At 47.2% G+C, this 21,301-nt stretch overlaps 2 protein-coding genes across 2 annotated transcripts in view; both read left to right on the top strand.

The window, feature by feature from the left end:
- Positions 1–2,594, top strand: part of ARID3B (AT-rich interaction domain 3B) — a 56,029-nt gene extending 53,435 nt beyond the window's left edge. The window contains exon 9 of the mRNA XM_027858260.1: positions 107–2,594. Coding sequence (XP_027714061.1) covers positions 107–270 — 164 coding nt within the window. The 3' untranslated portion in view covers positions 271–2,594. The remainder of the gene's footprint in view (positions 1–106) is intronic.
- Positions 2,595–6,445: 3,851 nt separating this feature from the next.
- Positions 6,446–16,468, top strand: LOC114040222 (synaptotagmin-5-like). The gene is given in 7 exon segments (XM_027858257.1): positions 6,446–6,521; positions 12,802–13,053; positions 13,056–13,576; positions 14,769–14,937; positions 15,377–15,543; positions 16,272–16,421; positions 16,424–16,468. Coding segments are annotated over 7 exon segments (1,380 nt in total).
- Positions 16,469–21,301: the final 4,833 nt, after the last annotated feature.

Here is a 21,301-nt window from a genome sequence, read left to right as displayed (position 1 = left end):
GGCCCTGCAGCAGGCCGCTCTGAGGAGGCCAGGATCCCCCTGAATGTGACTGAAAAGGGGTAAAGCACCAACTCTCTCCTCCCAACATGTCTTTTCTTTGCCCCAGGTGTGCTGTTTGCCCAGAAGCCTGTGGTCCACCTCATTGCCAGCCCAGCCCCCCAGAGCACCTGTAGTAGCAGCAGCAGCAGCGGCAGCTCCCACTGCTCCCCAAGTCCTACCTCATCACGGGGCACCCCCAGTGCAGAGCCCTCAACCAGCTGGGCCCTCTGATGGGTCAGGAGGCCCAGCTCCCCACCTCAAGAGCCAGGAAAGGAGTTGAACAGTTTTTACCTCATTCCCCAGCACCCACTTCCAAGATCATCCAGTTGGATAGCAAGGGCCCCGGCTGGCCCATCTGTCCAGCTCCATTCAAGTCCTGCTGTGCCCCTGGGGAGGGAGGGGGAGCAGTGCTGTCCAATCAGCCATTGTCTTAGTTGATGGGGAGTGACTGGTGTCTCCCAGCCTGGAGCAGCACAGTGTATCGACAATCTGAGAGCCGGCAGGGGATTGGATTCCCCTCCGTAAGCCTTCCCCTTAATTTATTTCCCTTCCAACTTGTTCATCACCATTTTCACTGACTCATCCTGCCAGCTCTGTCCTTAAGCTTCATCTCTCCCCCAAGTCACGTGGGAAAGATGATCTCTAAGGGTGCCCTGCCACCTCCCCCTGTACCTCTACTGAGGGTAAGGGTTGGGCATCTCCTTATATCCATTCCAACCACCCCACCCCCTGGAGATCTTGGATTACCTGGTGTGTTTCACATCCCCAGTAAGCCACAGGGTTACCTGCTCCATTTTTAACTGTTGCACAGAATGGGGCCTAGGGCCTGAGCATAGCCTTGGGGAGCCCCAAAGCACTGCTGAGTTATCTACTGAGGGACAGGAATCACTTCTCAGGGTCTTGTACAATCCAAAGTCACCCAAGGGTACTCACCTCATCTCATCCCAAGGAAAATATGCCCTTTTATCATCCCTATCCTCCATGGTCCTTCAAGTCCACGTGCCCCACACTCCACTGGCCAGGCCATCCCTTAACTGTCCTGGCCTTCCCCTTGGCCCTTTCCACTCCCACACCTCCCTCCCTGCTCCATCTATCTCAAGGGGCCAACTCAGTATCCCCACCCCCGGGTCACCTAACCTGCCTGCATCGGGTTCTTTGAAATACCTCAGATTTGTAATTGTTGATGTTTGATTCTTCAGGAAGTATTTGCATCTCTGAAATCTTTTTATATGTGTTTTGATGACTTGTTTTTTATTTTTATTATAATAATTATAATTATTATTATTATTGTAGCACCAAAGATGAAAAAAAGCACCCCATCCCCAAAGCTAAGCAAATAGCTTGGTATCCCAGTCCTAATGGCCTTTCCTCAGGACCACAGAGAAGGGGCAGGAAAGGCAAGAGGCAGATGACTCAGGGATAGGAGCCAGAGAGAGGAGATGGGCAGCTTGGACTCATTCCTCATGCCAGCTTGGGTTTCCAGACTCTGCCCTAGGAGATCAAGGCCCCTTTCTTGTCACAACTCTTCCGACCCCACCATCCTACATTCGAGGGCAGCACGTGCCCCGTTAATGGCATTGTCGAGGCCTCGGGGACCTTGTTGGTTGGAGCCAAAGAGCAGGGTTTTCTGGCTGCCCCAGGGCTAAGGACGTAGGTCTCCCACTTGCTTCCTCTTCCCTCTGGCCCTGTGGTCCGGAGCCTGTTGTCTGAATGTTGTGACAAGAGGCACTTGCACAGAGCTTCGTGAACACTTCTGCAGGAGAGCGAGCACCTGCCATCCTGCCGTTCTCAGCCCTGCAGAACTCTGGACCGTGCTGGCTTGGGTGGAGAGCACAGACAGCCATCAGTCCAACTCAGGAAAGGAAGGAAAACTGCTGAGGAGCACGAGCACATGACAGATCTGTGTAGCCTAGCCTCCTGTCTTCAGCTGGGATTCGTCTCCTGGCACTTGGAGATCCCACCCATGAGTCAGACCTTGTGCGGTGGAGGTGCATCTCTAGAAACCAGCATCGCCAAGACAGGAGTTGGGCTGGTGGTAGGGGCAACTCGGCCTTCCTCACTGCCTTGTCCCGGGCCCCCAGCTCGGCTGCAGCTCGTGTAAGCAGTGTGTAGCGTGTAGTTCTCAGGGGTTCAGCCATGCCGGATGGACTTTCCACCTGGAGGAAGCAGGAATAGCGCAGGAGGTCTCTGCAGTCACTCGGTCTCCCCCAGTAAAGCCAGCCTGGCATCACCTCATCTGAGAAGGTCCCCAGCCAGACCGCAGAGTGTGGGGGTGTGCCAATGGAGGACACAGGCAAAGGGCCCTGGCTCCAAGATCTGCTTCCCCAGAAAGGACCTTTTTTTAAACCAAACAGTGAGGGCAGCCTTGCTCCCTCCTTCCCCCTCCCCCATATCTTATATATTCTAACAAGAAGATGTGATAGCACATGGGTAGCCTAGGCGGTGGATGAATACCTCAGATGTCTTCTTACAGCAAGAGTCTGTATATGTTGTTGTTATTTTCTATCTTACATGTTCTCTGAATGTTTATATTCCAATAAACTTCTACCTCTTCACAAGAACAGGCCCCTGCCTCTCTTCTGCTATATAATATATGTATACACACACACACACACATATATATATATATATATATATATACATCTATATATAGATAGATAATATTTTATAGAATACATTCAGTTACTTGGTGAGTGGGTGGGTAGGGCTAAGGGTGACAGCCTTGGGACAGACGGTTATGAGAAAAGGACAGAAAGCCCAGTAGCCATTTCCTTCAATTCCTTGTCTGGAGGGAGAGAAATACCTACAGCTTTGACTTGGAGCCAGGTGCTGTCCCACCCCCCACCACATAGTTTCCCCTGATCCGTGGCTCTCTTAGCTCCAGTTCTGAGCTCATACCTTGCCTGACAGGCCAGAGATGCCAACCAAATTTTCCCTCTGGCTGATCGTTTGGTGGAGTCCATCCATCAACAGACTAGGATAAAAAGTAATGCAGCAGCTTTTCCTTTCGGACTGTCAGCACATTGATGCAGATGAGTGTGGATTGTCCGTAAGCTGGAGCTCAGCTGGGCACCAGTAATGTAGGTATTTGGAAACAACAAGTCATGTAAGAGCACGTTCTGGTGAATAAGGTGAAGAGGCCTCTGGCAATCAAAAGCAATGAGCATGCTCTACTTGGGTGACCTGTAATCAGGCTCCAAAGGCCTTTATCAAAGAGAATTTTTCCTTCTGAGTAACTGGCTGCATCCTTCTAGGGCTGTTAGCTCTCCAAGGTGATGAGTTGAAGGAAGGCCACACGTACTTTCCTGTGTGAGCTCTTAAATGAGGTTTTCTAGCGAGACTTTTGAGTGTAGAAGACCAGCCTTGGAGTCCACGTCATTGCTCTGAAACACTGGCTGTGGGATCCCGTGCTCCCAGGCAACTAAGACGTAAAGCATTGTCATTCTGCATGAGCAGTGGGAGTTCCCCCATGCTTAAGAAATCACAAGGCATAATAAGGTCATAGATTTAGAACTGGAAGGGTGTTTAGGGTCATCTGTTCCAATCCCCCCCATTTCAGTGTTGAGGGAACAGGTCTGGAGAAGTTAGGGGCCAGGACCACTCTTCCTTCAGTTCAGTCTTACTGAATGCCTCCCTGGGCTTGGCTTCAACAGTGAGAGAAATAAGCCCTTTCCTGAGGAAAAGCACTAAGCTTTTCCCTAAGCTCGTGGGCAATGGAACAGAGAGAATGAGAATTGTTTTCAGACCTTGGGTCTTTACCTACCAACTCTTACTGGCTTCTATGGGGCCCTTGGTGCTGTCCAACTGCTGTGGGCTTGACTTGTGGCCACCAGGGGGCAGTCCAAGAAGGGCTCTAGTAGAAAGGACCTCCTTCGGTGATTTTTGTCTTCAGGTATAGGTTCTAGGCCTGCTGAACCCAGGAAAGTATGAGAGATGAGAGAGTCTCAATAACCTCTTCACTCCTTACCACCACCAGAGCCCTGGCCAGCCCTACCTTAATTAAGCCTTCTCCATCGAAGGAGTGTTTTGTTCCATGCCCTCAGAGCCCAACTAAGGAATTCATGGACTGCTTGCTAATGAGTTCCTGGTAGGAGCATTCTGGTAACTAAGGTGCTAATGGATTGGTGACAGAAGACACAATGCCCTAAGCCAAAGTTGTTCAGTGTCCCTTATATTGCCCAAGAGGAATTCAGCGGCTCATCCTCTACGTAAGGTTCGGGTTAAGAAAACTCCCCTTTGGACTCCACCATGTATCCCAGTTAGAATTCCTTTCTGATAACAGCCACTATTCAGCAGTTGTGGGGATAGGTGGAGGTGGAGGTCTAGACTCCATACACATTGAGTAAGCTAACTCACATGCTTGGGAGTTGAACACACATTTGATTTTGAATCCATATCATGGATCTGGAGCTCCAAGTGTCCTCAGAGGCCATAAGTTCAACCAACCCCCTCATTTTACAGATTGAGAAACTGATGCCCAGACAAGGTAAATATATCCAAGGTTATACAGATAGTATCAGAAGTGGGATTTGAACTCACATCCTCTGACTCCAGAACAGTTCTTTTCTGCCACACCATCTCACTTCCCCCTCTTCTCCCGGACTGGGTAGCTCACACTTGGGGTTGGGTGCTTTTGTAACAGGGTTTACATGAAACATTAGACCTTCATCCTGGCTAATGCTGAAATTAGTGGTGAGGTTTTGTACCTTTGCAATGCGTTATGGCTCAGGAGTCTTCTACTTGCCAGACCTTTTCTATCCAGGCAGTATGGTCTAAGTCCTAAATAATTGGATTTCAAGTTTGCTGAAAGTGAGTCCTATCCCAAGGATAATGGGAAGAAATGTGAGGAGGTAGGGAAAAGAAGGCAGAAGAGGGGTCATCTAGGTCCCCCAGCCCAGTGCTAGGCACTATGGGAGAGGCACAAAGGTTCTGGCCCTGCTGGAGGAGAGCGTACCTACAGTTAGAGAGACAAGAGGTACGTGGTACTGGGCTGTCTGTTACAACCTGCTCTAGCAGCTCAGTGGTGGGGAAAGCAGCAGCTAGGTGATTGGGTGGATAGAGCACTGGACTCAGAGTCAGGAAGAACTAAGTTCGAATCCTGCCTCAGGCACTAACTGGGGAACCCTAGGCAATTCACTTAACCTTTATGGGGGCTCAGTTTCCTCATCTGTAAAATGGGGGAAATAATACCTCCCATGGCTGTTATGATGAGGTAATATTTGTCAAGTGCTTTGCAAACGTTAAAATGCTATATAAATGCTAGTTATAACAATTATTATGATTATTTGGAGTCAGAGACCTAGATTCCAGTCTTGATTTTAAAATTTACTAGCTGTGTGACCACAGGACGATTCATTTACCTTTTGGGTCATGTTACAGTCTAGCTGGGGACACAAGATTCAAATTCATGGAAAAAAATACAGAAAATATAGGATAGACAGCTGATGATGAGCAAGTGGGATTAATTTGTGTACTGTGTCTCCAGTTAAAGGAAAATTCAGGAAGGTTGGGAATGGCCAAAGAAGGCTGCCCGAGTGTATGGGGATTTGAGTTTGGCCTTGAAAGACAGCTTGGATAGATGGTGAGGAAGGAGGATGAGCATGTATGTAAGGAAGCAGCACCCTGATACAAGGCATGAGACCTGCTTTCTAGTCCTTTCTAGTGCTAGTCATCTTTGGGCTTCAGGTTCCTCATCTGTAACTTGAGGGGTTGGACTAGATCAGTCTCTAAGGTCTCACCCAGTTCTAACATATGAATCTATGAGAGAGTGAATGCAACTGTCCCTCTCCCTCCTTTTGATGAAGGATCTGAGGGAGAATCACAAAGCAAGCCCTAAACTACCTGGTTCCCTCTCCCTGATATCTGAGCCTGGGGCAAAGAATGAGCCTGAAGGGGGGCTTTACATAAGCCAATCCTTTCATCTTACAGGTAAGTAAACTAAGACCTAGAGGAATAAAAAGCCTAGCCTATGTTTGTCCAGGTAGTAAGAGGCAGAGCTAAGATTTGAACCCAGATCTTCTGAGTCAGGTGCTCAATCCATCACAGTAGTTCTTGCACAACTTAGCCCCCAGGAGGAAAAAAAAAAGCAAAGAGAGGGGGAATTTTCTTTCACGGGTGCCCCGCCTCTAACCAGCCTCCGCCCCAGCTAAGGGTGAAACTGACCAGCAATAGACTTGCTCTGCTCAACCTCAGAATATACTCATAGAGGTGTATCAAACTGGCACCAGGGGCCCCTGTGTTCCAATCTTCTGTCCCTCTGCCCAAGGCACCTGAAACCCAGGAGCTCTTCAGCAGGCCAGGCACTAAGCGGTGCAGATTGGGCCCTTGACCACCACCCAGAAACGTCTTTCTCAGGGGAGCCCCAGGGTTGCCTCAGCTGGCCCTTGATTTATCCACTCTGAGAGAAATGTCCATGCCTGCAGCAGGGAGCTGGCCCCGGGCCCCCCAGGCTCCTGGTAGTCCCCTTCATGAACAGGAAGCAGGTAATCCTGAGGTGGGGCTGGTGGGGGGGGTCAGCACCTGGTCAGGGTGGACAGCGATTCACTAGGGCTGGGGTAGGTAGAGCAGTCCAGAGACTGTGGAAGACTGGGGCCAGGAGAGGAGGTAAGGAGCGCTCTTAGGGGTGGGCAACTGCAGGGGGCAAGGGAGGGGGTTCTAATACTGGGAGGTAGGGTTCCTAAGTTTCCTTCTTTCCTGTCATTGAAGCTACTTCCTTGGGCACTAATAACTCACATTTTAAAAATGTTTATTCTGAACTTCACAAACACCAGATGAAATTTCTCTTTAGAACATAGAGAATTGTACACGAAAAAGCAGATCTCAGCTACATACATCTTGCTTTTCTTTTCAAGTAAGTTCAACCAGTAGCTTTCAAAGCTGTCTTGCTGATGTTTCTTTTTGTTCTCTTTGCATTAAAAAAAAAACCTGCAATAACCCTCTCTTTCTTTGTTTTCTTCTTTTTTGCTACCCTGTCTCTATCCCTACCCCTCCCACCCCATCCAACCTGCTGGCGGGGGGAGGGGGGAGGGGAAGGAAAAAGAAAAACAAAGCCTTGTGACAAATACTCATAGTCAAGAAAATCAAACTAATCTATTGGCTGCATCTGAAAGTGTATGTCTTAGTCAGCATCTTGAGTCCATCATTTCTCTGTCAAAAGGTGAGTGGGTAGATGGTATTTCTATCCTCTTCAAGCTTACAAGATGCTTTCCTTATGAAAGCAGGGAGTATAAGTATTAATGGCTCCATTTTATAGCAGTGGAAACTGAGGCTCAGAGAGAAGTCATGGTTTGTTCATAGGTACAAAGCTAAGAAGGGCCAGAGCCAGGATTCGAACCTAGCTCCCGCCTGACTCCCAGTCCAATGATCTTTTCTTCACTCCATGTTGCTTTTCTGAGTTACCCTCCCCTTCCTGTCCCTGCTAATAGTGAGGAAATCTGATGCACACAAACATTTACATACACAAACATGTTCCTTAGAGCCAGTAGACTCAAGTTTTCTTTCCAGTTTCACCATTGCTGCCCTATCTGGAGTATGAGTAGTCAATATTTTGATGGTGCCTTGGAATGTTTTGCCCTTCTCATGACAGCTCCATGAAGTAAATAGTCATGGATTATCCCCATTTTAGAGATGAGGAAACTGAGGCTAGGAGTTTTGAAGTGATTTACCCAGGGTCACAAAGTGCTCAAGAGTTTCCCTTTTCGCCCCTCAGTTTTCCCTGCCTAAGGAATGGGGACAAGTCCTTCTCTCACTACTTTCTACTCTGAGTAAGTGAAGATAGCCGGAAAAGGGAGGTAACAGGCAATAGGACTTATTAGGAAACCAGGTCTGGAATGACTATGGGGTTCCTGCTTTCTTTTGGTGCAGCCCTTGAAGGCACAGCACATTGCCTCTACAACCCAGACTCCAAAAGGCAAGCAGCTTCCCAGAAAGTCCTTTCCTCTAGTCCTGTGCCTCCCTTGTGTCTTCATCTTCTGGGAGAGGCACCCACCGTAGGACATCCACCCCGTGGCCTCACACCCTTCCCATCACCACCATCTTTTCTCCTTCGGGTCCAGCCTGTTCACTGTCCTGGTCATCCTTCTTCCTTCTGGTGAAACTGGAACCTTGGAATTCATTTCTAAATAGTCGCAGAAGTGTTTTAGTCTGAGAGATCAAGTCCTCCCCTGCACTTGCCCCATCCCTTCTGATCTCTCACCTATTAACAATCATTTAAAAGCCCTTAGTCTTCGATTAAACACCTGGAGGGGGATAGAAACACCGAAGAAAGATTCTAAGAATACTGGGAATATTCATGGGAAACTGTGTCCTTCTGACACATTCCCTAGCTCTTGGAGCTGAGATTTCGGTCTCTGAGGATTCAGCAGAGCTTCTTGGGGTCCTTCCTGCTTTCCTCCTCTCTTCCCCTTAGCTGGGCCCCTCACTCCCCCCTCTCCTGTGGCAGGGACTGGGGGTGCTGGCAGTGGGTGTGTGAGCAGGAATAAAGAGAAGAATGCGAACACGGTGACCTTCACTCCACCCCCACCCCCCACTCCGTGTGGCCGACTAGGTTAGATGGCAGGTGCTGAAAGCCAAATGCAAATCACATGCAAACCACATGTAAACACCTCCCCAGCCCAGGCTCCTTTCCCTACCCCAAGTTTTCTGCCTTGGGACTCCTTTTCGCCCCTTGTGCTAAGGGCTCTGCCTCTTCCCTCTCTGGCCTTAGTTCTCCCCACCCCCACCTCCCACACTCAGCCAAGACAAGGCCCCTACTGTTTATCCCAGGTAACAGTCCTGGTTCAGCCTCCTAAGCAGGAGGTAAGAACAGCCCCAAACAGGTGAAAGCTGCTGAAACTCCACCAACCCTGATTTTCTCTGGGCCTGTGGCCAGCCCCCTCCAGCCTTGTGACCTAGGGCAGCTTTCTGAAGTCTCTAGCCAGACCTAGCTGCCGCAGGTGGTCCTGCCCATCATCCAGCACGGATGGTCAAGGCACTGGAGAAAGGAGAGAAGGACGGGGATCATCAGATCATTCCTTTAGAGCCAGGAGGGGTCTTAGAGCTTATTCAGCCCACTCCCCTCTTATATTATTATTTTTCATTAAAAAAGAGTTTTATCAATTCTATTTTTAAAATTTTTTTTACACCTCGGTCATTTAGCAACAACCCAACTCCCTCACTAGTAACCTCCCTTGTAACCAAGAATACAGGTAAGCAAAACAAATTGAAACACAGACCATGTCTAACAGCTTATGTCTTATTCTGCACCTGAAGTCCACCACCTCTTTACTAAGAGGAGGGGGCATCAGCCCTCTGCAGTCAAAACCAGTCATTGCATTGATCTGAATACTGATGTCTTTTTAAAATAGTACATATATATATATATATATTTGCCAATATCTTTTGTTTTTAATCACCTTAACTTCTCCCTGTATGCCGCACCTCCCTCTCCCAGAGAGCTATGCCTATCCCATAGAACAAAGAACATAATTCTGGTGTCTCTTAGTGTTATTTTCCTTTATATTGTTATATATTAGGTTCTCCTTGCCATAGTCTGCATTACTTCATACAAATATTAGCAAGTTTCTCTGAGCTCTTCATATATCATTATCTCTTTGGGCAAAATAATAATAATACAATACATTCACAGGCCACCTTTGAGCAGCCATTTGTCAATCAATGGACATCTGCTTTGTTTCCAGGTTTTCGCTGCTGCAAATATTTTCAGTCTCCTCATTTTCCAGGGTAGGGCCCAGTGACTTGTCACATATCACTCAGGTAGTAAGTGGCAAAGCCAGAATTCAAACCCAGGACCATGAACCTCAAATCTGGAGCTCAGTCCAATGTCCTATGGTGCTGACCTGACCAAGTGACTGACTCCACAGTTTGATTTGAGAAGTGCTGGGGGAAAAGCCCCTCTGGCAGAAACTGCCCCAAGGGATGCCTGAAGTTTTAGCATTAAAATTTCATTCTTTTGGAGAAGGCTTTGCCCTGTGCTCTGTTACAAAGTGCAAACTATCTGCTCTCAGGCATCCTGATTTCTCTTTCAAGGGGAGTTCTGTCACCTGGGAAGGAGTTTATCACATCTATGAGGCTTGGGCAGGCCTAAGGAATGGACATTTTAATTGGGAGAGGGGCCGGCATACTATGGAGGAAGGGAAGCCAAAGTTGGGTGCTCTGGTTAGCAGGAGGGCACAGGGAGTACCTGGAGAGAATCTAGGTGGTGCAATGGATAGAGAGCTGGTCCTGGAGTCAGGAAGACCTGAGTTCAAATCTGGACTCAGACACTTACTAGCTATGTGACCCTGGAAAAGTCACTTAACTTCTGTTTGCCTCAGTTTCCTTATCTGTAAAATGGGAATAATAATAGCACCCACCTTCCAGAGTTGCTGTGAGGGATTAAATGAAATAATTGTAAAGCACCTGGCACATAGTAAACACTACATAAATGTTAGCTATTATCACTACTAGATAAGGGATGGAGTACAGAGAAGAGCATCATAGTACCTAGAACTAGGAGAGACTTTGACATATTCCAGGGGCCAGCTAACATTGACCCAAAGTCCGAATCTGACAACCTCTTTTTTGTGTGAGCTAAGGATGCTCTTCACATTTTAAAATACAATAGAACTTTATTTTTACAAATGGGGAAACTGAGGAGCACAGAGGGAAAGTGACCATGATCACATCAGTTGGTAGCAGCGCTTGGAAGACAAGTTCACATGATGCCTCAGACACTGTCAAGCTGTATGACCCTGGGCAAGTCATTTAACCTCTCTCTGCCTTGGTTTCTTCATCTGTAAAATGGGGATAATAACAGCACCTACCTCAAGAAGTCATTGAGATAATATTTATTGGTAAAGCAGTTTATAAATCTTAAAGCACTGGATGGTCAGGGGCCTCCAGGTCAGGTCGTATGGAGTTTGAATAAAGAGATATTCAGCCTGAAGAAGAAAAAACTTAGTAGGGGCAGAGAGTTGTCTCCAAATGCTTAAAGGGCTACCATAGGAGGGAAGAATCACATTTCAATATGATTCAGTTCAGTAAGCATCTATTTAATGCCTACTGTGTACAGGCACCATTCCTATGGAGGATGGGGGAAGGGGTGAACCACATATACAGATAAAAAAGAAATGCCATTATGTGTGAAATGCAAAAATTGTCTGTGGGGCAGAAAAGAGCACAGACTGGTCCTTGAGGGTGGAAAAAAAAAGGAGTAATGGTGAAAGATGTACAGATGGAGATTTTTCAAGCAGAGGCTTGGAAGACTGCCATTGGGGATTAACCCCAATTGCCTCACAAAAAAAAAAGAAAAGAAAAAAAAAAGACTACAGTTGGGGAAGTTGTGGATAAGATTCCTGGACAGGTACAGGTTGGGCTAGGTGACTTCTGAGGTCTCTTCTGGTGGTGCAGTAGAGACAGCGTTGGACCTGGAGTCAAAAGACCCGAGTTCATATCCTGCCCAACCTCCTCCAGCCTCAATTTCTTCATCTGTAAAATAGGAGGAATTGTACTTGGCAGCCTCAAAGGTCCATTCTGGCTTTAAATCTGTAAACCTGTTTAGTCCTACTTTCCCCTCTCCCCTCCCTCTGCCCCTCTCCCTTTCCTGGGACAGGACTATAGGCAGACATTTCTGAAACAGCAGAAGTGAAGGAAGCTGAATGAGATCCTACGGTCTGAGAGAAGGAAACCCCTGGTGTGGGGTGGTGGAGAGAGCTCTGGGCTGGTAGCCGTCAGCCTCAGAGTGTAACTCTGTCTCTGTCACCTACTACATACAACCACGTTCCTCAGTCTCCTTATCTACAAAATGGGGATAATAAACCCTACCTCCCTCGCCAATCACATTGGTGAGAATCCGATGTAATAATGCAATCACTTTGAAGCGTATTAAAAAGTTATACCCACAGAGGCTCTCATTACCTTCTATGTTCTCATTATCCACACATCTGAAATTTAGTTTGTCTAGCTGCTTAGCTCATTACAGATCTCCCTCCTCCCAGGCTCCCTCCATGGGGGCAGCCCAGCAAGTCCAACCTAGAAGGGAAGGTAGGTTAGGAAAGAGACCCAGCTCTCTCCTCCACCACTAAGCTTGCTGCTGAGGAGGGGGGAAAGTCCAGAGACTGAGGGGCTGGGGCTCCCCATGGGATCACGGGATGGGCGAAGGACTCATCAATCCTGAGATGATATACAGAAAGCACTTTGCAAACCTGAAATTGCTATTATTGTTATTATTCCAGGAAGCGATATTAGAGGGGGAATCTAAAGGGGTTTAAAGGAGATAGTTTGGCATTAGGAGAGAGACAGAGACAGACAGAGAGAGACAGAGAAAGACAGAGACAGAGACAGACAGACAGACAGAGAGATAGAGAAGAGAGAGAAAGATAGAGAGCGCAATTAGGGTTAGGGAGAGAGAGACACAGTGACACACAGAGAGACAGACAGAGAGGAAGATAGAGAGGAGAGACAGAGAAAGACACACAGAAACAGAGAGAGAGGAGAGAAAGACAGAGACACATACAGAGAGACAGAGAGATAGAGGGGAGAGAGAGAAAGAGAGATAGACAGAGCAGCTAGGTGGCACAACGGATAGAGCACCAGCCTTGGAGTCAGGAGGACCTGAGTTCAAATCCAGCCTCAGACACATAACACTCACTAGCTGTGTGACCCTGCGTAGGTCACAACCCCAACTGTCTCACCAAAAAAGAGAGAGACAGTGATAGAGACAGAGAAGGCCAGGGTGGTTGGTGACAGCCCTTTCCCCACATCCCTGACTCCTGTCTCCTCCAGTGTCCCAACAGATCTTCCTGGGAGCTGGGTGCACTGTCCTCTTCTCCAGCCTCCTGCTGGGCTGTGGATTCTGTTGGCGGTGGAGACAACCGCGGGCCAACCTGCCCACCCCAGCCATGGTTCTGGTCCTGAAAGCTGTGGCCCCTTCAGAACCCCTGGCCGTGTCTGTCCAGCCTCAATACCAGTCCCTCCAGGCCTGGGAGCCCCCTTCCCGGAGCCCCATGGCCCAGGTCTCTTCCTCTCCACAACCCCCGAACCTCCTAATTTCCCATCCACATCCAAGAAGAAGCAGAGAAGGCCCATGGCCAGAGCCAGCTCCCTGGAGTGGCTCACCTCCCCCTTGGCCTCCCGCAGCCTCCCTGGTCACTCTCAGCCTCGTCTCAGCTTCTCCCTGGGTTATTCACCAGTGGAGGAGGAGCCGATAGTGACAGACATCCGAGCATCAGAGCTACCAAAGGGTTCCCTGTCTGGCCGAGGATGCTACGTCAAGTTGCATCTGGTCCCAAGCAGAACTGGTCACCAGAAAACAGCCCTGCAGCCTCCTGGCCCCACTGTGGAGTTCCATGAGAGGTTCAGCTTCCAAGGCAGCACCCCACAGGTTGTGGGGGCACAGGCTCTGCGGATGGCTGTCTACAGCCAGGACTTCGCCGGACTCAGAAACTGCTTTGTGGGTGAAGTATTCTTTCCCTGTGCCCAGGTGGCCTCAGATTCTCTCCCTGGCTGCCTGGTCAGCTACAACCGGGAGCTGTCCACCACCAAGAACAAAATGCACAAGGTCAGGGGCCTTGGGAGCCGTGCTAATCAATAGCTTCTGAGAGCAGAACCAGCAGGCCTACGAGACCCAGAGGAGGGGGAGAAAGAGCTGTGGGCAGCTTAGGGCTATTTTGGAGTCACCCTCCATTCCTAGGAATCACCCCCCTCCTTGGAGATCACCTCTATCGCCCAGACTTGCTCCCAGTAACCCTGTTACTATCCCCTACACACTCATCCCCATCTCTGGCATTCAGAGATGCCCCCTTCCTACTCTGATGGTGCTCACTCCCCACTCAGTGCTGATACCTTGATTTATGAAGCCCAGCCCCTATAACTGGAATCCACCTCTAATCCTCTAGCTCACCTCCATCCCTAATATTCATCTTCAGTGTCTCTGGCTCTCAGCTCCTATCTGCTACTTGCCCCTCCATCCCTGACATTCAAATTTGCCTCCCTTCCTCTGTGGCTGGTACTTACTCCCCACCCATCACTGATATACTCATTGCTGCTCTCTACCCCATTTCTAGTATTTACCTACAGTTCTGGTACTCACTCCCCATATCCAATGATTTAGCCTCCTCCCATCCATGGGAATCAACCACTATCTTTGGTACTCACCATCCCAGCCCTAGCCTTAGTAGTAACTCCACGCCTATCTTGGGCAGCCAAGTTCTAGAAAGGGTACGGTGGGCATGTTCCCAGAGTTGGCCCACAACTACACCCCACTGCCCACCTCATACAAGACTCACTTGTGGTCACACTTGCTCACCCTCTGCATTCACCTCCACTCACCCTGCCTACCAAGGACCTCCATCCCTCCGACCATGAGAAGTATGACTCCATGGACATTGCATTCTCTCACTGTCTCGGTGGTTCAGTTTCCTCACAATCCCTCCCACTGGAGAGATTTCCACTACCCTGTTTCCAAAGGAGGCAGGGTCTTGGGATATGGAGGAGTGACTCTGGGAGATAAAGGGGGAATTAAGGACTCTGGTGGCATGGCCACCAGACTATAGAATGAAGGGGCGGTGGGGTGAGAGGCAGGGCCGAGGAGTTGACGGAGTGTGGTTGTAGGATCTAGGGGTAGGACTTCAAAGTTTGGGTCTGGTAGTGGGATTGCTTAAAGCAGAGCCAAGGCTGGGCTTAGGTGGGATGGCTTACAATCAATGGGGCCACCTTTGGAATATGAATAGAAAATTCCGTGTCTCTTACAGAGCCACAGCTCCCAGGACCTGCTGGCTCCAGGCTTCAGGGCTCCCTGGATGGGGTCCCAGGGCCAGCTTTTCCTCCTTCTTCAGTATCAAGCTACCGCCCATCGCATCAAGGTGCTGGTCCGCAAAGCAGAAAACTTGTGCAGTCTGGGCCGACTGCCAGGACACCGGGGTATGAAGACACTGGGAATGGGAGGGCAGGGAGGACCCAGGGTCAAGGGTGGTGAGGAAGGGGGAATGAATTAATTGACCCCAACCTCTCCCCTGCCCTGGCCCAAATCTAACTCGTCAGACCCCACCTGATGATCTCAAGGGTTTGAAGACAGATGAGTTAGCTAGTTGCTAATGCGCTGAAGGTACTCAAACGGAGGCTGAGTGATCACTTGTCGAGGAAATTGCAGAGGGCATTCCTTTGCTGGAAGAGAGGTTGGGTTTGTTGACCTCTAAAGCACCTCCTAACTCTAAGATGCTATGATTTTCTAGCTTCTGTTAATGCCTTGGCAGCTCAGAGAAAAACCTCAATTTGTCCCGTCACAGAGCCGTCCATGTCCCCAGCCCCTTCCCCATTCCGCCTTTGCTGCTCCATCTCTGGTCTCTGTCCTTCTCCTCAGAGCACTTTGTGGTGATTGGCCTGTATCAGGCTGGCCAGCTGCTGGACTCCCAGGAGACTCAGGCCGTAGTGGGATGCAGCCCAATGTGGAATGCTCCCTTCCTCTTCAGCCTTCCTGCTGGAGACCTCCACAAGCAAAGCCTCTTCCTCCAGTTCACTGTCATGCAGGTAGGGACAGGAGTGGGGTCCAGTAACATGGGGAGGGGCTGCTCCAGCTTCAGAGCCCAGACATCTCATGACCTAGACTGTCCAGGTTTGGGGTCCTTCCTGAAGACAGGCTCTCCTGCTGCCCAGCTATCATTCCTTAGGAATCCAAGCTCTCTCCAGGAGGGGTTTGTACTCAGATTCCATAGAATTGGTTCCCATCATAATTCTAGGTATTTTATTTTAGGCATTTAAAATATTATTCTGAGACGGCCCTAGACAGCCAAAGGGGACCATGACACAAAAAGATTAAGAACTCTTGTTTCAGAGAGAGGGCACATGTGGGCTAGTGAACAGAACCCCAGACTTGGTGTCTTATGACACCCAAATCTAATATCTAGCCATGAGATCTTAAGCAAACTGAATCCCCTCTCTGGGAGTCAATGTTCTCACCTGTAAATGGGAGATAATAGTCATCCTTTCTGCCTGGGGATGGGTAAGGATTCCATAGGAAGATGCTCTGGCAAACTGTTGGGAATGATAGGAAACTCCTCTGGAATGCAGGTAGATACTTGTGCTAGACCTGTGAGATATCATTATGGCTTCCTGCACATCTCTCCCTCTCCCAATATCTCTCCCCTGGGCGCAAAAATAAGGCAGTTTAAGGCCTGAGGGACTCTTCATGCGAAAGGTGAATAGTAGCAGGTGCCAGAGCAAGTCTCCCTAACCCCACCTCCTGTACTCATCCCTAGAGGCACCTGCTGACCCGAACTCTCACACTGGGTTGGGTCCGAATCGGTCCGGAAGCCCCAGCAGCTGGACGTGCACATTGGTGGGACATGTACCAGCATAGCCTCCAGGAATCTGCCCAGTGGCACCCCCTCTGCCCAGGAAAGCCAGACCCCCCCCCAGGGCAGCAGCCTCTGGATCTGGGACAGGAAACAGCTGATGCTGAAGAAGGTCCCAAAACAGGAGGGGCTGGCCAGAAGTATCAAGGGATAAAGGACAGAGGTGCTTAGGCCTCCTCTGAGCCTCTGATCAGTGCCTCAGTTGCTTCATCTGTGTAATGAATGGGTGCTCTGCCCTGCTCTGCTTATATCACTGGAGCTGAGGACACAATGGGAAAATGAATGCCAAGACGCAGTGCTAGGGACATGTAAGGTCCTCAATAAATCCTTCCTAATGGATTGATTGGGTATAATCAACTCTCTGAGCTGGAGAGCTAAGGAACTAAGGATTTTCCCTACTTTAGAGGCCTCACAAGATGATTGTGGGGAAAACATTTTGTAAACAATTAGACTGAACTTAAAACCTTTATAAGTCCCACCTTCTTCAAGAGGCCTTTCTGAGACTTGTATGGTCTGATGCTGAGTGAAGTGAGCAGAACCAAGAGAACATTGTATACAATAACAGCCACGCTGTGCGATGACTAACATTGATAAACTTAACCCTTCCTGGCAATACAAGGATCTAAGACATCTCCAGAGGCCTCGTGATGGAAAATGCTATCCATATCCAAAGAAAGAACTATGGAAGTTGAATTGCTATTTTCTTTTTCTCTTCTGTTGAGTTTTATTTCCTCTTTCTGATGGTTCCTCCTATTGGTTTTAATTTTTACTTACAACATCACTAATCTGAAAATATGTTTAATATGAATGTAAATGTATAGCCTATATCAGATTGTGCACCATCTTGGGGAGGGTGGTGGGGAGGAAGGGCAAGAAAAATTTTAAACTCAAAAGCATATGGAAGTGATTATTGCTAAATCAAAATAATATAAAAAAGAGGTCTTTCTGGGTCCACTGCTTCTGTCTTCCCCTCTTCCTTCCCCCTACCTTCCATCTACTCTTTGTATGTACCTAGTCATTTAAGAGTTGGCTCCTGCATTAGACTGTAAGCTCCTTGAGGGCAGGGACCATGTTTTTGCCTCTTTTGTATCCCCAGCATTTAGCATAGTGCCTGGCACATAGTAAGTGATTAATGAATGCTTATTGACTGACTAAATCACTGTAAATCTAAAACCACTTCAAAAACCTTAAGATGTGAATTATTAGTCAATCCCTATTAATTTCCATACACCATCCGAATATTATCTTGGTACCTTCAATCTTTCTGTTCCAGGCTACTTCCTTCCTTCAGCCAATCTCAATCCTCCTGTTCCCAAGTCCAGCACTTGGAGGAGGGGAAGAGGAATTAGCTTTTCTCCATGGCCCAAAGGTTACCATTAGGTATCATAGATAGAATTTATAAACTGGCAGATTTAGGCTCGTCTTCCAGGAAAACTTTTTTTGTTTTGTTTTTTGTTTGTTTTTTACCTAGCCTTTTTATTTTTTAATTAATTTATTTTGATTTATCGACAATCACTTTCATATGCTTTTGAGTTTAAAATTTTTCTTCCCCTCCCTCCCTACCACCCTCCCCAAGATGGTGCACAATCTGATATAGGCTATACATATACATTCCTATTAAACATATTTTCACATTAGTGATGTTGTAAGTAAGAATTAGAACCAATAGGAGGAACCACCAGAAAGAGGAAACAAAAATCAACAGAAGAAAAAAAATAGCAAATAGTATGCTTCGATCTGCATTCAAACTCCATAGTTCTTTCTTTGGATGTGGATAGCATTTTCCATCATGGGGCCTTTGGAGATGTCTTAGATCCTTGTATTGCTGGGAAGGGTCAAGTCTATCATTATTAGTCATCGCACAACGTGGCTGTTTTTGTGTACAATGTTCTCCTGGTTCTGCTCACTTCAGTCAGCATCAGACCATACAAGTCTTTCCAGGTTTTTCTGAAGTCAGACTATTCATCATTTCTTATAGCACAATAGTATTCCATCACCTTCATATACCACAACTTGTTCAGCCATTCCCCAATTGATGAGCATCCTCTCAATTTCCAATTCTTTGTCACCACAAAAAGAGCTGCTATAAATATTTTTGTACACGTGGGTCCTTTTCCCATTTGTATGATCTCTTTAGGATATAGCCCTAGAAGTGCTGTTGCTGGGTCAAAGGGTATGCACATTTTTATAGCCCTTTGGGCATAGTTCCAAATTGCTCTCCAAAATGGTTGGATCATTTCACAACTCCACCAACAATGCATTAGTGTCAGGAAAACTTTCTAACCACCAGAGCAGTCCAAAAGTGGAATGGACCGCCTCTGGAGGGAATGGCTTTCCCATCACTGGAGGTTTGCAGACAAAGACTGATTGACTACTTGTCTAGCATGGGGTACTGTCAATCTCATGTAGAAATGGATCCTTGTGAAGCTGCAGATTGACTTAGACAATCACAAAATTACATTGTCTATGTTGTATCATTTTAAAATGTATTTTGTTAAATATTTCTCAATTATATCTCAATCTGGTTTGGCACTACTTGGGAGTTTTACAGGCTGAGGTTGTGAGTAGGATTTTTTGGGCACCAATTGGGCTAGATGAGCAGTGAAGTTCTCAAATCTGATACACTGTGATTCTTTCAAGCCTTCTCACCTCCTCAAGGGGGTGGGAGGTAGCCAGAGGAACAAGGGGGACACTAAGGGAGGGGATGTCAGTCTCTAAGGAAATCTTGGGCAGTGAAGTGGTACGATGCATAGAGTGCTAGACCTGATGTCACAAAGACCTAAATTCAAATCTAGTCTTAGACACTACTTAGTTGCTATGTGACCTTGGGCAAGTCACTAAATCTCTGTCTGCCTCAGTTTTCCTATATGTAAGAATGGGAGGGCAGAGCCAAGATGGTGGAGGGAAAGCAGTGACTTGTTTGAGCTCTCCCCCCCAGACCCCTTCAAATACCTATAAAAATGGCTCTAAACAAATTCTAAAGCAGAAGAACCCACAAAAAGACAGAGTGAAACAAATTTCCAGCCAAAGACAGCCTGGATGGTTGATCAGAAAGGTATATCGTGCCGGGCGGGGAGAGGAGCACAATTCGGTGTGGGCGTGCAGGCTGCAGCAACCCTGGAGCAGGCCTCAGAGGATTAAATCGCAGGCAGCTGTGGCAGTTTCCAGACTTCTGAACCCACAAATGCCAAAGACAACTTGGAAGGTCAGTGGGAAAAGTCTGTGACCGTGGTGAGAGAAGGAGCTAGGTCTCAGCCACCCCCGGGGCCACGGCTGTTTCCTGAGCTTCTGGCCCACAGTCTGAGGGGGAATCAAGTGGCTGATCAGAGAGGGATTGCAGGGTTCTCTTTGCCAGTGCTGAGGCAGGAATCTCTTGCTTTACCGGTGCTTGGATCTGGGTCACAGTTCTGAGGGGCGGTCCTGGAGTGAGGAGGAACACTGGTGTAGTGGAGCTTGTTGTAGCGGTGGAGAGAAAACACCTTGCCCCTTATCATAGCACCTTGGAAGAACTGAAAATTTTCAGATCCCTAGAAGTATCTCTGAAAACAGCTGTACAAACCCCTGAAGCTTGGGACAGTACATTCTCCACATTGGAAGCAGACTTTTACCTTAACAAGGACCTTAAAACCTAAGTAATTGGCCGGGATCATGAGTAAGCAGCACAAAAAGAGTCAGACTATATTATCTTACTTTGGTGACAAAGAAGATCAAAACATACAACCAGAAGAAGACAATGAAGCCAAAGCTCCTAAATCCAAAGCCTCCAAGAAAAATATGAATCAGTCCCAGGCCTTGGAAGAGCTCAAAAGGGATTTTGAGAAGCAAGTAAGAGAAGTAGAGGAAAAACTGAGAAGGATGCAAGAAAATCATGAAAAAAAGTCAACAGCTTGCTAAAGGAGACCCCAAAAAATACTGAAGAAAATAACAACTTAAAAAATAGCCTAACCCAAATGGCAAAAGAGGTCCAAAAAGCCAATGAGGAGAAGAATGCCCTAAAAAGCAAAATTGGCCATATGGAAAAGGAAGTCCAAAAGATTACTGAAGAAAATACTTCCTTAAAACTTAGAATAGAACAATTGGAAGCTAGTGACTTTATGAAAAATCAAGACACTGTAAAACAAATCCAAAAGAATGAAAAATGAGAAAACAATGTGAAATATCTCATTGGAAAAACAACTGACCTGGAAGATAGATCCAGGAGAGAGAATGTAAAAACTATTGGACTATCTGAAAGCCATGATCAAAAAAAGAGCCTAGACATCATCTTTCAAGAAATTATCAAGGAAAACTGACTTGATATTTTAGAAGCAGAGGGCAAAATAGAAATTGAAAGAATCCACCAATCTCCTCCTGAAAGAGATTCCCAAAGGAAAACTCTTAGGAATATTATAGCCAAATTCCAGAGTTCCCAGGTCAAGGAGAAAATATTACAAGCAGCCAGAAAGAAACAATTCAAGTATTGTGGAAACACAATCAGGATAACACAAGATTTAGCAGCTTCTACATTAAGGGACCGCAGGGCATGTAATATAATATTCTGGAGGGTAAAGGAGATAGGATTACAACCAAGAATCACCTACCCAGCAAAACTGAGTATAATCCTGCAAGGGAAAAAATGGTCATTCAGTGAAATAGAGGACTTTCGAGCATTCTTGATGAAAAGACCAGAGCTGAATAGAAAATTTGATTTTCAAATACAAGACTCAAGTAGAATATGAAGAGGTAAACAGGAAAGAGAAAATCATAAGAGACTTATTATGGTTGAACTGTTTACATTCCAGCATGGAAAAATGATATTTGTAACTCATGAGTCCTTTGTCAGTATTAGGGTAGTTGGAGGAGAAAAAATTACATGTACATATATATAGATACAGATAGACAGATAGATAGATAGATAGATAGATAGATAGATAGATAGATAGATAGATAGATAG

The sequence above is a fragment of the Vombatus ursinus genome, unplaced genomic scaffold (assembly GCF_900497805.2).
Source record: "Vombatus ursinus unplaced genomic scaffold, bare-nosed wombat genome assembly UNPS02012811.1, whole genome shotgun sequence".
NCBI classification, from domain to species: Eukaryota; Metazoa; Chordata; class Mammalia; order Diprotodontia; family Vombatidae; genus Vombatus; species Vombatus ursinus.
Note: the sequence above shows the minus strand (reverse complement) of the source record. Positions and strands in the feature narration are given on the sequence as shown.